Source organism: Eubalaena glacialis, chromosome 4 (assembly GCF_028564815.1).
Source record: "Eubalaena glacialis isolate mEubGla1 chromosome 4, mEubGla1.1.hap2.+ XY, whole genome shotgun sequence".
Classification (NCBI taxonomy): Eukaryota; Metazoa; Chordata; class Mammalia; order Artiodactyla; family Balaenidae; genus Eubalaena; species Eubalaena glacialis.
Genome location: NC_083719.1, coordinates 144916536 through 144932068, shown reverse-complemented (window position 1 = coordinate 144932068; position 15533 = coordinate 144916536). Strand labels below are relative to the sequence as shown.

General features: G+C 37.2%; 1 protein-coding gene and 1 long non-coding RNA gene across 6 annotated transcripts in view; one reads left to right on the top strand and one right to left on the bottom strand.

Annotated features, from left to right (window-relative positions):
* Positions 1-4338: 4338 nt before the first annotated feature.
* CCNG1 (cyclin G1) lies at positions 4339-11545 on the bottom strand. 4 transcript variants are annotated; one of them, XM_061188429.1, is made up of 8 exons: positions 11329-11545; positions 9983-10246; positions 7719-7972; positions 7058-7136; positions 6879-6977; positions 6528-6652; positions 6458-6478; positions 4339-5613 (listed from the first exon to the last, which is right to left on the bottom strand). In XM_061188429.1, the coding sequence occupies exons 2-8, from the start codon at positions 10244-10246 to the stop codon at positions 5547-5549; spliced, it is 909 nt and encodes a 302-aa protein (XP_061044412.1). In that variant the 5' UTR covers positions 11329-11545; the 3' UTR covers positions 4339-5546. The 4 variants fall into 4 exon arrangements, with proteins under 4 accessions (XP_061044412.1, XP_061044410.1, XP_061044408.1 ...); XM_061188427.1 differs by having other exon boundaries at positions 6458-6652; positions 11293-11545; XM_061188425.1 differs by having other exon boundaries at positions 6458-6652.
* Positions 11546-11794: 249 nt separating this feature from the next.
* LOC133090130 (uncharacterized) overlaps positions 11795-15533 on the top strand; it is a 402534-nt gene continuing 398795 nt past the window's right edge. For both annotated transcript variants that reach the window (XR_009700783.1, XR_009700782.1), the window contains exon 1: positions 11795-11857. This is a non-coding gene — a long non-coding RNA (uncharacterized LOC133090130). The remainder of the gene's footprint in view (positions 11858-15533) is intronic.

Sequence of the window (15533 nt, the reverse complement as noted above, 5' to 3'; positions counted from 1 at the left end):
AGTGTTTACTGTTGGCCTGCCATATCTGTGGGTTTCAAATTCTCAGATTCAACCAAGGATAGAAAATAGTAAAAAAAAAAAAAAAAAAAATCCAGAAACTTCCAAAAAGCAAAACTTGAATTTGCCTTGCAACAGGCAACTAGTTACATGGCATTTATGTTGTTTACAACTATTTACATAGCATTTACATTGTATTAATGATTTAAAGTATTGTGGGATAGGATGTGGGTAGGTTATATGCAAATACTATGTCATATTATCGAGCATCTGTGGATTTTGGTGTCCGAGGGGGATGCTGGAACCAATACCCTGTGGATACTGAGGGACGACTGTACTTAGATCACTGATTAAGTGGTGTCTGTCAGTCTTCTCCACTATAAAGCTATTCTTTTCATGTTTATGGTTAAGTATTTTGTGTGATGTAGTTTCAAAGTACCACCTTGTTTCTCATCAAACTTTAAATTTATCTATATATACTCATGATTTCCACTTTATTCATTGGGTTAAAATCTATTATTCCCATTACTTTGATCCTCAAAATTTTTTCTGGATTCGGCCAGTGGAAGGTCATTGTAGGTGGCTTCTGTGCCCTTTTGACATGTCCCCATCATTATTTGAGCAATTTCTTATTCTCTGGCATAATATATACCAGACTTACTATTGCTTTCCCTACCCTAGCCCAAGAATCAGCCATTTTTCCCAGGAGCCCTGGTTCTCTAGTGAAGAATGGTGTTTAGAAGCCAGGTTCTGTGTGTTAGTGAGTAGGTGCTGTTGGTGTGTGTTTATTATGCATATATTTACATCTGTATTTTTATATTTATGTATATATTGAAAACCATGAGTTCACACTTAAACTTTCATTTCTGATCCCATGGGGTTCATTTTTGCTCTCTCCCTTTGTATACAACTCCTTTCAACAGTGAGATGCCTGATCCCTATTATCCTTAATATATTTGGTTCACTATTCTAGGTCATCTTCCCATGCGAATACCTTTCTCACTCTGCTCAGGCTGCAAAACCCTATGCCAAGCAGAGATAACCCGCCTCACCTACTTGGATCCTAATGCCCCACTCTGGGCCACTGCAGCCCAACCACACCCTTTGGCAAGATACCTATGATGTTCATTTTACCCAATAACTTTAGGAATGAATTGTTGGGGAAGAGGCTTTTTTCTTTTAATTGGCTTATCTATGTGACATTAAAATTTTTTAATATTTTGAATAAACACAGTAAAATCAACTTTTTTTGTTTGTAGTTTTGTGAATTTTAAGTTATGTAAAGATATGTGTAAACACCTCCAAAATCAGGAAATTGACTGGTTCAGTCAGCCCAAAAACTCCTTCATGCTTTCTCTTTATAGTCACACCCTGCTTCTAGCCTCAGACCCTGGAGTCCACGGATTTAGTCTCTGCCTCAATATATTTTTTTTCAAGATCTTCATTTAAATAGAATCATATATAATCTTTTTAAAAACATAGCTTTGAGATAATTCACATACCATACATTTTACTCATTTAAAGTGTATAATTCAGTGCTTTTTAGTATAGTCACATTAAGTTCAACCATCACCATTGTCAACTTTAATTTTCATCACCTCAGGAAAAAAACCCCACCAAATCCATACTTTTTAACTGTCACCCCACCCAACCACCCACAGACACCCAACCCCCTGAAGCAACCAATAATTTACTTTCCATTGCATAGATTTCTCTGTTCTGGATATTTCATGTACCTGGAATCATAGTGTGGTCTTTTGTTTCTGGTTTCTTTGACTTAGCATAATGTTTTAGAAGTTCATCCATGTTCTAGTACAGTGCTTCATTCTTTTTGGCTGGCTAAATAATACTCCATTTATGATTACCACATATTTATCCATTTGCCAGTTGATGGACATCTGGGAAGTTTCCACCTTTTGGCTACTGTGAATAATTCTGCTATAAACATTCAAGTACAAATTTTTGTGTGCATCTGTATTTTCATTTCTTACCTCGGAGTGGAATTTCAAGTTTTATGGAAACTGTTTAATCATTTGAGGAACTGCTAGATTGTTTTGCAAAGTAGCTACACCATTTTACATTCCCACCAGCAGTATATGAGAGTTCCAGTTTCTCCACATCTTTGCTAACGTGTTATGTGACTTTTTGATCCTAGCCATCCTAGTGAATATGGACTTGTATCACATTGTGGTTTTGAATTACATTTCTCTGATCGCTAGTTAATGTTGAGCATCTTTTCTTGTACTTATTGACCATTTGTGTATCTTCCTTGGAGAAATGTCTATTCATATCCTTTGCCCATTTTTAATGGGTTATCTGCCTTTTTATTATTGGGACGTGAGAGTTCTTTATATATTCTGCACAAAAGTCCTTTATCAGATATGTGATTTGCATATATTTTCTCCTTTTATGTATGTTTTTTCACCTTCTTGATGGTGACTTTTGAAGCATGAATGTTAATTTTGATGTAGTTTAATTCATCATGCTTTTGGTGTCGTGTCTAAGAATTTTGTAATCCCAGGTTATGAGGACTTTTTTCCAATGTTTTCTTCTACAAGTTTTATAATTTTATCTTTTACATTTAGATCTGTGACCTATTTTATTTTTTGTAGGAGCTGTGAAATATAGGTGGTTTATTTTTTTGTATATGGATGTCCAGTTGTTTCAAAATCATTTGTTGAAAGGTTATTCATTCTCCATTAAATTGTTTTTGCACTTTTCTCAAAAATCAATTGCTATTTATATGGGTTTTTGGTCTCAGTATTCTGTTCCATTGATCTATGTGTCTTTCCCTTCACCAATACCACACTGCCTTGACAATTGTAGCTTTAAAGCAAGTCTTAAAATTGGGTAGAGTGATTCCTTTAATTCTTCAGAATTGTTTTGGCTGTGTTAATTTTCTTTGCCTTTCCGTGTAAAGTTTAGACTCAGCTAGTCTGTATCACAAAAAGTCCTGTTGGAGTTTCCACTGGAATAGCATGTCTTCTGATCCATGAACATGGGGCATCTTCATTTAGCACCTCTTTGATTTAGATCATCAGCATTTATGGTTTTCAGCTTATAGAACCTGTACATCTGTTGTTAGATTTATTCCTAAGTGTTCATTTTCTGGAGCTGTTGTAAATGATTTTTTATTTGGTTGTTGATATTTTTCAGTCCTTCTATGGCCTTGCTGATTTTCTAGTAGTTCTATACATTACTGAGTGGAGTGTTTAAGTCTCCAACTGTAATTGAAGGTTTGTTCATTTCTCCTTTCACTGGTGTTTTTACTTCTTGTATTTTTAAGCTCTGATGTTAGGTGCATACATATTTAAGATGGTCATGTCTTGGTGAATTGATTCTTTTATCATTTTTAATATCCCTCTTTATTCCTGGTAATTTTGATACAATTTCACATGAGTCCATTTAATCTATATTGGGAAGTAATGTGCAGAGAGGTTAAGAGCATAGCCTCCGAGTCAGAATTGCCTGGATTTGAATCACACATCCAAGTACAGGTGTATGACCTTGGGCTCATCACTTACCTGTTCCTTGGCTCTGGTTCATTTGTAAATTGGGATAATCTCATTCAATTTGTAGGATTAAGGATTACATGAGATGATTCATCTAAAACATCTGACAATAGTACCTGACAGTAAAAACTATCATGGTTGACCACAAATGTTAGATCAGAAATGTCTAGTTTTTAGAAAGTATGTCACATAATTAGAAATACATAGAAGGTTCAGGTCCCTTTTTAAAAACAGCACTTGTGAAAAGAGGGATTATTAAATATATCTAACCTGAGTCAAATACCAAAGGAACCTTCTTTTATAGAAGCTTTTCTTTCATCAGTAATTCTGTAGTGTCTACTCTATATCTTGTTAGTTTAAACATGAACAGTTCAAAGTCATATATTGTTTGAGTTCCAATAATAATTAACCAGTGATCTAAGCAGATTAACAACCACCTGCTGGAATACTGTTTAATTAGATAATAGGGTTGCACAGAACTTCAGGTGGGCTGAATCTGAGGGTGAATTTGTATTATGGATAGCCATAGTAGTGATGAATCTAAATAATAAAAGCGACCAATAGTATATAAACACCGACTTTTTAATGCATATTAAGCATATTTAATTGTCATCATCTTGTGTCTATCTTTAAAAAACCATTAGAAAGGAAAGTGTCAGGTAATAGCCATACTCTTATAAGAAATTTTGTTTCTCCTACCATGCATCTTTAGTGCTAAATTTAAATATAGTGAGTGAAGACAGCTTTTTATTGTGGTTCTATTATCACAGTGCCAAAACAGTTAATTAAATTAGAAGAGAAACAAATAGAAAACCACCCAGCAAAGGAATGCATTTCAGTAACTTTATTGAAAGGTATATCCCTTAGTACCAAAACATAATGGTAGTTGGTTAGGTTACCTCTGCCAACTCAAAATTAACACTGATGTATTCAAAATATTGAAATTTATCAGTCTTTTGGGAAAACTGGAAAGTTATCCATAAAACATGGTTTACAAAAGTATAAGATACACTGTGGTTCTTTGGTTTATTTTCCAATGCATATCTCTCCATAACATGATGTCAAATTTGGGTACAGCCATCCTGGATGGATTCAGGCTACACATTCCACTAACTGTTTATAACACTTTAACACAGATCTCCTTAGGTTCACTGAAATCCTGAACACTACCTCAGCAACCTTATAATTATGAAGATGCCTACTTACCTTTCTTAATACTTTCTTTTGGCACAGTAGGGGCAATTAATGAAAGTATATTCTCTCCCTTTTAAGCAAAATTCTAAATTAGAAGCAATGACAGTTTCATAAAAACAGTGCTTAGTAAAAACTTCTGGAGTGTTAAATCAGAAAGTTTTCAGAGTGACGTTAATTTGTTTTGAGTTATTACTACAATAAAAACTAATTTTCTAATTTTCTTGATGGGACTAGACTGAGGCAGTAAATTTTGTATAAAACTTAAAATCATGGATATAAACATCACCTGTTTAATAGGAAAATATTAAAGATAACTTAATATGCTGAAATTAATAGGTCTGTAGTTTTGCTTTATATAAAATGCCCTCAAATTTAAATGTGATTCCCATGTAGCAATAAAGTCCACATCTCTGGATTATATATTACTTGCATTATGGGTGCTAAGAAACCATTTTCACTGCCTAGAATACTGACCCTTATTATGCCTTAAAAGTGCATTTGTGAAGTGGTGGTTTTGATGTAAACCTCATATTTAAATTTGAAGTTTAAATTTAAATTAAGTAGGTTACCATTTTTAACACCACCTAAATACAATATATTGACCCAATACAGAAAGTTGGATCAATGTTAGAAATGAAGATTCACAGTTTACCTTCCCAGGCTTGTCATTAGCATTTCACATTTATGCTGTTAGCTTTGATTTGTATGCTTCACAGGTGAATTCAAATGTGAGTAATTCCACTATAGGGTAACGTTAATTAGGCAGTTTTCCCAAATCTGAGAACACCAATGTTAATCTACTTGTGATGTTTTGAGGCTTCACAGCTTAAATCCGTTATAACATTATGGAATCCACAGCTCAGGATTGTGGAGAAAGGCTTCAGAAGAGTTTTTTGTTGCTGTAAGAATCCTATTTAATAAACAAAAAAATCAAGTTATCAGAAGTCTGCCAAACACAAATATTACTACCTGTTAAAATATCTAAGATCCATAATCACGTCTTATGTAGATGTGTTCTATGTTAATATTTAGTTTTGAGTAGGAAGAAAGAAAGAAAACATGAATTAAACTTAGATGGCAAGAGTGTATATCATATTTGTGAGGAGGCTTACATTTTTTTATGCATGTAAATACTTTTCAGTGTTCAACTACTATAGCAATGATACACATACAGTTGAGACGTATAATGAATGATACACTATCCAGTTGAGACATCCTGGCAGTTTCTAGACACTCAATGTAGAGACCACCTGTCACAACTTACTTTTTAAGTACAATACCCGAGTTCATACTGATTTTGCTAATAAGCTAACAGTCTCAAATTAGTTCAATGTATGGTTCAAACTTTTGGTCCTATTCCCTTACTCAGGCTTGTGTAACTTTAAATGAGCCAAAGCCTAAGTCTACATATAGCAAAATGATGTGAAATTGGAAAAAAAAATGCTGTTTTAGTGCTACTTTTAAAGTTCAGGTTATTAAGGATGCTGCTTTTTAAGCTGAAAATTTAATGAAATGGCTAACATACATATCAAAGGTTAAGAGGATTCCTTACTCTTAGGGTGTTGTACCTTGAATGCAGTAAATGCCCTCAAATACTAGCTGACTAGATCAGTGAAGTCATTTTCCCCTCTGCTAGTCCAATTCCATTTTGTTTATTTTGAAAATAATGCAGATTTAAATTCTTGAATTGCAGAAGAAAATTATAGCATTAGAAAAGTTTCTCTACATGGAGAAAAACTATGAACCAAATTTACCAATTAAGGGACCATTTCAGGAATTGTTGGAAGGTGGGTTATTCTGTAGTAACTATGCTTCAGTTGCCGTGCAGTACGCCCAGAAACAATCCATTTCAACTTCTGAACATTTGGTTTGGAACACTTGTTTGATGAATATTCAGTTAAACACTTGGATACGAGCTCTTGCCAGAAAGTCAAATCTCTGCCATTGATCTGTGCATAAATTAAAAAAATATATTCCTTAAAATAAAAGTCCTACAGTATTTAATTATAGTAATAATTGCAATCTTATTAACATGTGTGTTTCCTCGTCAAAAAAATTTGAGGATAAGCTACTTAAGTTTCAAATAAACATGGGACATCTCATTTTACTTTAGGAACAAGTGGTTTAGTTTCTTTTACAGCTGTGAACAGGATTTAGGCTATGACCTGTACATACCTTGGAATGTTTCTGAAGACATTCTACTCCTTCTGTTAACTCTACACACTTCTGTGCCTGGATCTCCAAGGCAATGATAGACAATGCCAACACAGATGGCTAAAAGAGATCAATTTTAAAGTAAATGTTGAATATAAAAGTAGGTATATAAATAGGTTTAATCTTTATAAAATATTTACCTTTGCTTTAGAAAATATGATCCTGCAGTAGCATGCCTTAAGTTGAGCTTCTAGTCTTTCAAAATTAAGGCTATTCCTCCTTTAAAAAGAAAATGAAATTAATTTTATATAGATAATTTTACATCAAGTCAAAAGAAATTTTTAGAAAAATAAGTCAATTTTAAAGTGAAGTTTATGCACACTTATCATAGAAAGTGAATTATTTGAAGTAAAGAATTTCCCTTCCTTCAGAAACATTAACTTCTTAAGGATACCACATATGAATTTTAACTGATTTGGGCCAAAAAAAAAAGTATCATGCTACAACTTCCAAGGTTTCTTTTCATTTTAATAAATCTAGTTTTGAATCTGAAGTTCCTTTTTCCATAAATCTGTGTTAGATGCTTACCTACTAGGTTCTATAAGTTAACTAGTCTATAAATGGAAAACGTAATTAAAAAAAAAGTTGAAATGTCCATCTTAAGAATTCACAGACTTCAAGAAGCTACTTTTGACTGAAAGTCTTCTCACTTCTGCTGGAGAGTGAAGTGAAACTCAAGGAGCTTAGCTGTCATTTTACTTATTTTGATTGGAATTCTCCCAGGATATTGATTTTATGTAACATCCGGACAATATCATTCTGATTTCCAAATCTGCTTTGTTAAAAGCAAAGACCACATACCTTTCATAGGGCAAGTTCTCTTGAAGGAGTGAATAATAGAGTTGTAGAAACTGAAAGGCAGTAGTAGCTTTGACTTTCCAACACACCTTCTCCAACACAATCTTTTCCATTCTCATCAAGTCTGAAACCGTGAACCTATACTGGCTTATTCGGATCAAGTCAGTTGCCAATGGGACATTCCTTTCCTCTTCTATTGATTTTACAGCCAAATAGAAGCAGCTCAGTCCAACACACCCAAGGTGCTTGGGCTGTACCTAAAAAGACAGTAATTTTACAGCCAAATAGAAGTAGCTCAGTCCAACACACCCAAGGTGCTTGGGCTGTACCTAAAAAAGACAGTAAGTCCATGTCTTTGCCTTATTTCAGTTAAAAAAACATAAAGGATAATCTAGAACTCAACCCATCACTTCGAAAACGTATCTTTGGGGCTTCCCTGGTGGTGCAGTGGTTGAGAGTCTGCCTGCCAATGCAGGGGACACGGGTTCGAGCCCTGGTCTGGGAGGATCCCACATGCCGCGTAGCGACTAGGCCCGTGAGCCACAACTGCTGAGCCTGTGCGTCTGGAGCCTGTGCTCCGCAACAAGAGAGGCCGCGATAGTGAGAGGCCCATGCACCGCGATGAAGAGTGGCCCCCACTTGCCGCAACTAGAGAAAGCCCTTGCACAGAAACGAAGACCCAACACAGCCATAAATAAATAAATAAATAAAAATTTTAAAAAAGAAAATGTATCTTTGAGGTATATTTCTCAGCTGTGAAGGACTTAACAAGATCCACTGATACCTCAACTGTAGCCTCTTAACCATATGTACCCACTTGGAACCAATTTTTGAGTAAACAGACTAAGTTTCAGTGTAATGTGTGGCTTCAGCACGGAACAATTCTTACTTCTTTTGGTTTGTTTAAATCACTGCAGAACGATAAGCAATAAGCTACTAGGTCAAAGGCTTATATGAGGACTGAAATACCTTACAGCTTACGCACAAAATTTCTTTCCAGAATGTTGTGTTTTTCCAGGCTGTTTTCTTTGTAGCAACACATGTAAAATGTTTTCAAATACTATAGCACATACTGTTTACTCTGCCTGTAAAGCTCTATTCACTACCAATATTTTAAATTTATTCATCATTTTCTGAATGTCTACAAAATTTGTCACAGTCAAAATTCTGTCCACTTTAAGTTCCGCTCAACGGAAACTTTAAGAAGCCTTTACCAGTATTTGTGCTCTCCTCTTCTTAGAACCCCTTCAGCAATACATTTATGCCTCTTTTGAGGTATAATGTAATCATTTTTCTTATTATTCCTTGTACTATATAATAGTTATTAGTGCAAACATTACTGCCACTAAGATTATAATACACTTAAGGGATAGATGTATGTCATTCATCTATGTAACATTTATAGTCAAAGGGAGTGCCTGCACATGGTGTCTAAAGAGTTGTTTAATTAGGCTATTGAAAAAGTTTCTTGATCCATTCAATACACATTGAGTTCCTCCCATATATGATGCATTCTGTTAGGTACTGAGGACTAAAAGATGAGTTGCATTTTAACTGTCACGTTATTTCATTATCTACCAATGACCACTGGCACACAGAGAAGTCAGATGTATTTTTAACAATTAAGCTCTGAAAGCTACACAGATGTCCTGCTTATCCAATACAGGGAAATAACTATGTATAAATGCTCCTTCAGAAGATACTCTCTCTCTAACGCATGCAAACTTAGGCTGGAAATGACAAGCATAAGCACGACTTGGGTAAATTTAAGGCTAAAACAATTAGAACTTTATTCTATATGAATAGAGATCAAGAAATATACTCTATTGACCAGGTGGTTGACAGTATCAACAAAAAGGAAAAAAAAAAAAGAAATATAGTCTAATTCTTAACCCACAATCTAGCATTCTGCCTCTAACACATTTCTTAAAATTTAGAAACAACAGTAAATAAATGAAAACACCCAACCTATCAAAAAAGACTTTTAAAAACAACAGCCAGCTCTCCTACTGGGAGACTCTGCAATTAATTATTTGATATTAGACTATTTTTCAATGTCAGAAGGTAAGTTGAATAAATGATGCATCACTCTTAATTAAAAGGAAGGATTTCATCAGTGCTGTAGTACACAGAATTACCATAATGTTTTGGCTACTGGCTGAAAACAAAAAAGGTCAAGTTATGAATACCAGCCCAAAGCTAGCAATACCACCTCCAAAACACATTGAACAAAACCACGAAATAGGGTAATGTAGCTTTAGACGTACCTTCATTTTAGACAGGAATCTGTCCAGTAAATTCACAGCTAGAGAAAATGTCTCCGTGTCAAAGCCAAAGAACTGAGTTAGACTAAGGAGATCTTTTACTTCAAAGTCCCTCAGTCTTGCAGTCATTCTAAGGCCATTATCGTGTGCAGATTCAATTAGTCTCAAGCCGCAGACCTTTGGCTGACATCTCAACTCCTGTTCCAACAGGGCATTCAGCTGGTGTAGCAGTTTCTGAGAGTCAGTTGTTGTCACTACCTCTATCATCTATATATAGAACAAAGCCCAGAAAGGAGTGAAAGAACAGCCCTTCCTGCCTTGTGTTGTGCCAGGTGCATTATAACACGTCTCCCCTCCCTCAATGCTATTAGTGAATCTAAGTCACTGCAAAATGCCATCTGTTTTTCTCCCCCTCCCCAACCAGTTGGTCACATCCTAAATTGTGAGTCCCTAGAGGGCAGTAGCCATGCCTTTTTAAAGAAAAAAAATGCAAATCTTCACGCCCAAACTTTGAAATTAGATGGTAGCACGTATTCTGCCATTTATTAACAATGTGAACTGTTCAAGTTAGTAAATTTTTCTTAGTCCTCAATTCCTAATCTGTAAAGTGGGTATAAGGTTATTACCTATTTCATAGACACTTGTGTGGAATGAATGAGATCATATAGGTACACAGGTACTTAGCACATACAGTAGGTGCCTAATAAACACTGGGCAATATTAATGAGCTTATTTCTAGTCTGTAAAATGAGGCAATAATCTGCCTCTTTGAATGGCTGTGAAGATTAACCAACGTGATTCAACTAAAGAGTTTAGCATAGTGCTTGGCACTCACTGCTCAGTAACTGTTAACTTTTATTGATGTTAGGAAAGGAAGCTTAAAGGCAGTTATGGGCGCACGCAGTGGGGGCGGGAGGTAATCCAGCCTGCAAGAGGAATCTGGGAGTTTCATTAATTTAAGACAATACTGAACATCTACTATGTGCCTGTGGCGGGCACAGGCTAAGCCCTGGACACACGGACGGTCCCTCCCCCCAACAACCGAAAGACAGGAAGGCAGAAAGAATCCTTGGGGTTGCGCGACGGAAAGGGTGGGCAGATAGAGAACCGCAAACTTCAGGGGTCCAACTCTTTGGCCCCTGGGCTGGTGCCTGGGACCTGGCCCATAAGACACTAAGACGTCTCAGGAGGTAGGATCTGGCCCCGCCCCTCCATGCTCGTACTAGCCTGAACTTGTTGCTCGGGGAGAGTTAACCGAGGAAAAGGGCTCGAGACCTACCCCTCACCCCGCGCCCCCCAACCCTGCTCCTTACCCGCACTCCGAGGTCAACCTCGAAATCCGAGCTCACCTTGATCGCGAGTGCAGCTCCTCAGCGGCAACCACCCTCCCCGGGCCTGCTCTCACCTCACCCCAAGATATTAGAACCGAGAGGTCTACGAGGCGAGAGGGCTCACGGGCAAGACGGGAAAGGCCCGGGGAGGGGGAGCTGTCTTGGGTGGAGGGCTCTACAGCGCCGCCGAGACGACACTGCCCTCCTCGGGGTCAGCTCGGAGTCGAAGGGGCAGCGCCTGGCCTCCTGAGTAATATATTGGAGGGCGGGGTTTTCTCGCTGCGGTGGGAGGGGCACATGGGAGGCATTTTCGCCGCTGATTGGTGTAAGTCTTACGATGGATGGCTCCTGCGGTCCAAAGAGGGTTGGTCCGTAGAGGGAAGAAGTCCGGCCAATCAGCACACGATTTTCACTATCCCGGAGTCAAATTCTCCGCCCCTTGAGACCACGCCCCCTACCTCTAAGCGTCTCTCATTGGAGGATTTCTCCAAGTGTCTTCAATGAAGAGGAGGGAGAGCTAAACGCTGCGCGCACCAACCCAGGCCCGGTAAGGCCTCTGCTGGCAGGCGGATTGGCCAGAATATCGTTCCAGAATGTACTGGGAGTTTTCGTTCCGTTCGGTTTAGTAGAGTGCTTCTGCTCTCTCTAAAAATACAGTGTCTGATTCCAAAAAAAAAAAAAAAAGTAAAGGCCTGATTTTTCATTGCAGTTGGAGAGGTGGTGGATTTTCTGTGATGTGGTTTATTAAATTTCCATACGTTTCTCCCTGTGAGCTTTGGAAATCACTTGTTCCTTGCCTTGTTTTGCTTTTTTGTATGATTTATCAAAGGGTGGAGTTGGGCTACGTAAATTCTTGGTCTCCTACCAATTTCCTGAATTTGATTTTTGAACAAATTAGAAATAGAAAAGTTGGTAGTTCTTCATCGGCTTAAAATGAAAGGTGTGTGGTTGACTCAGGAGGAATAAGTAGACAAAAATAATTGTAGTGCTTATGAATCTGAGTTCACAGATCCGTGTGTGAAGCAATAGTAGTCTTTTTACTTGCTGTCCATGAACTTAATCTCTGATTGTGAGCCTTTGCCTGGTAAGTGGAAAAATAATTAGCTTGAAGACTTCCTGGACTCACTCCTTCCCTCTTTCTTTCCCTATTGTCACAAATGGGAAGGGTCTACATTAAAAGGGCCTGAGGATTGGTGAACAAGGAATTGGTTATCAGTTCTGGTGGTGAACAAGGACTTGGTTATCAGTTCTGGTGGACTGTACTTTGACGTCTCTGTTCTCATGGTCTCTTCCTGGTTAGTGGCTACCTGGGCTTTGAAAAAATGAAAATCTGAAAGATTTGTTGGCATGTTTGCTGTTTGCCCTGCCGGGTGCTTCCCTGAGGCAGTGACACAGAACCAAGCCCTGAAATGGGGGCAGAGTTGTGGAGAGAAAGGGGAAGGGAAAACCTGAGAGAAAAAGTTAATGCCCCAAAATATTATCTTAGCCACATCACTAGGTCAGTTTGTCAAACCTCTGCGTTTCAAATGGGGAAGAGGCCTTGGTCACCCTTGAAAAAGAACTCACGTAATGAATATAAATGGGCAATTAAAACCATTTAAAAAGTTCTTTTTACAATAATGTGTGAGTTTACATATGTACGTTTCTCCTTTAGTAACAAAGGAACAAAATTAGTAACAAAATTAGGAATATAGGTATGTGCACATGCACTCTTTCACTATTTGTTGAACACGTAATATGTGCCAGTGGAGGACAGAATATACTGGTTCCCGTCCTTGTGGATCGTGTAGTTTTGTGGACAATATAAACTGATTTATTTTCAAGTCACAGGCTACTAACTAGGTACACGACTTTTAGCAAGTTTTTAATTGCATTGAGTTTCCATTTTCTTTTATTAAAAAATAGGAAGTAAAAGTACCTTATTCACAGGGTTATTGAGAGGATTAAATAATGCAAAGTACCTAAAGAGGTAGGCATTGTGCCCAGAACACACTAAGTACTTGATAAATGGTAGCCTTTATTATTAAATTACTAACATTTCTTTTGAAATGTCTTGCTTAACATACATTTAATTCTGTTTTATCTATTGTCAGAATTAGTCTTCTAGAATCGGAGTATTGGAGTTGTTTACTTAACACTAATGAAAGTATCTAAATTGTGTGTATTAATTTCTTTTTTTTAAAGATTTATTTATTTATTTATTTATTTAATTTATTTTTGGCTGCGTTGGGTCTTAGTTGTGGCATGCGGGATTTTTTGTTGCGGTGCATGGGCTCTTCGTTGTGGTGCCCGGGCTTCTCTCTAGTTGAGGCATGCGAGCTCAGTAGTTGTGGCACGCAGGCTTAGTTGCCCCATGGCATGTGGGATCTTAGTTCCCTGACCAGGGGTTGAACCCAGGTCACCTGCATTGTAAGGTGGATTCTTTACCACTGGACCACCAGGGAAGTCCCATGTGTATTAATTTATTAATTTATGTGCCTTTTTTATACCTAAAATTTTCACAAGCAGCTTTAGGTAATATATCATTGTTTATGTAATATAAATGTTTTCTCTTACGTTAGGATCTTATTACTTTTTATTAAAATCTGAAATTACCTGCATGAAAAAAATTGTTTCTATAGCACTGAAGAAACATTGATTCAATACAAATCAAATCAAATGGACATTTTTTACCTTTTCTCCTTCCCCTCACCTCCAGTGGCATTTTTATTCCATAATATTAGAATACAGACTATCATTTAAATAATTTTAAAGTCCTAATTAGCAAAGTGTGCAAATGTAAGACTCAATTATATACTATTGTAAAAGAAAAAAAAATGAGCCTTTTGTTAATTGTGATTTATTTTTAAAGACTTACAGATTTAGTAATGAGTCTATCAGGAATCTTTCAAAGGACTGACTTCCAGGGTATTTTCTAGGCTCAGTGATATATTCAGCTGCCATCTTCACACTTTCTTCTCAATCAGCAGTTAAGTGCAGCAAGAACTGAAGCTCAGAATAATGGCCTCGAGGCTGGGCAAGAATCCAAGGCAGTAACAGGAAGATTTAATCATATTCTCTACATTGCGGATTATAGAAGTGCCTTGAGCAGCAAAAATTATAACAAGCAGGTATAACAGTGGTGGCTTGTCAAATGCTGCCCTGACTAGGGAAATTCCTCATTGGTTCTGTTTCCATCCTAGAGACTGGAGGAGTCTTTGAACCTCACCCTCTGTTGAGGCTCCCTGACAAATGTCCAGAACTTTTGGATGTGGGCTTGTCGAACTGTGATGAGGGCTGAAAAAGTGAGGATCCAGAAGATCTCAGCTCAGTCTCTTCCCCTCTACTTCCTGATCCTTCCTGGAACTAATTATGGCCCCCTCCACCTCTCCAACTGTTCTCTAGTGCATCTGCTCTGTCTTAGAAGAGAACTTGCTTGGCTGTGGCTTTTTGGAGTCTTCATTAGCCCCTGGGATAGCAGAGAAATTGTGTACAGTTTGGGCGGTGATGGGGAGGCAGGGAAAAGGATACATAGAAAACAGATTAGTAATGTCAGGTATATCTTGCCCTTCAGAGATTCTAGCTAGCTCTGATAAAGTAACCCTTTCCAATTAATTGAGGTGTTACTATATTCAGTGGAAAAATAAACTTTGTCAAGTAACCACTGCTATATAAAGGCACTGGGAGACATTAGAGGGAGATCTCCCACTTGCTAGCATTTAGTCTAATGGCCATAGACTCTGTTGAGTACAGGGCTCAAAGCCAAGATCAGCCAATAGTGAAAAGAGTTTGCATTTGTTATATATTTCCCAAGTGCCAGGCTGTGTGCTGAACTTAAACACACATGATCTTATTTAGTCCTCTAACCACTCTGATATTATTATTATCTTCAGAAATGAGGAATATCTTGTATATCTCCTGTTTAGCAACTACTTTTTACTGTTTACTAAATATTCTTAACACATAACTTGAATTTGGATTTTACAGCGTTTAAAAACAAGTTTTGATTTTGGAACCTTTTAAACTCATTACCCAACTTCAATAATCATCAACATTTTGCCCATGTTGCCTATTTACTTTCTGTTTGTCCCATCATTCAACAAATATTTATTGAGGACTTTCTAGGTGCCAAACCATTGTGTTTTGTAGTCCCAGATTGAAAATGTTACGATTTTGGGCCATAGGGTGTGTTGGCTATTGTTTTTTGTGAAGATAGAGGTTGGAAGGATCAGCTGGGTCATTCT

Coding starts and splice junctions, on each gene's coding strand:
- CCNG1 (XM_061188429.1), bottom strand. CDS start 10,246: ATGATAGAGGTAGTGACAACAACTGACTCTCAGAAACTGCTACACCAG. Junction 6,978..7,057: donor TCATATTTTCTAAAGCAAAG/GTAAATATTTTA, acceptor GATCTCTTTTAG/CCATCTGTGTTGGCATTGTC. Junction 6,653..6,878: donor GTCTTCAGAAACATTCCAAG/GTATGTACAGGT, acceptor ATTTATGCACAG/ATCAATGGCAGAGATTTGAC.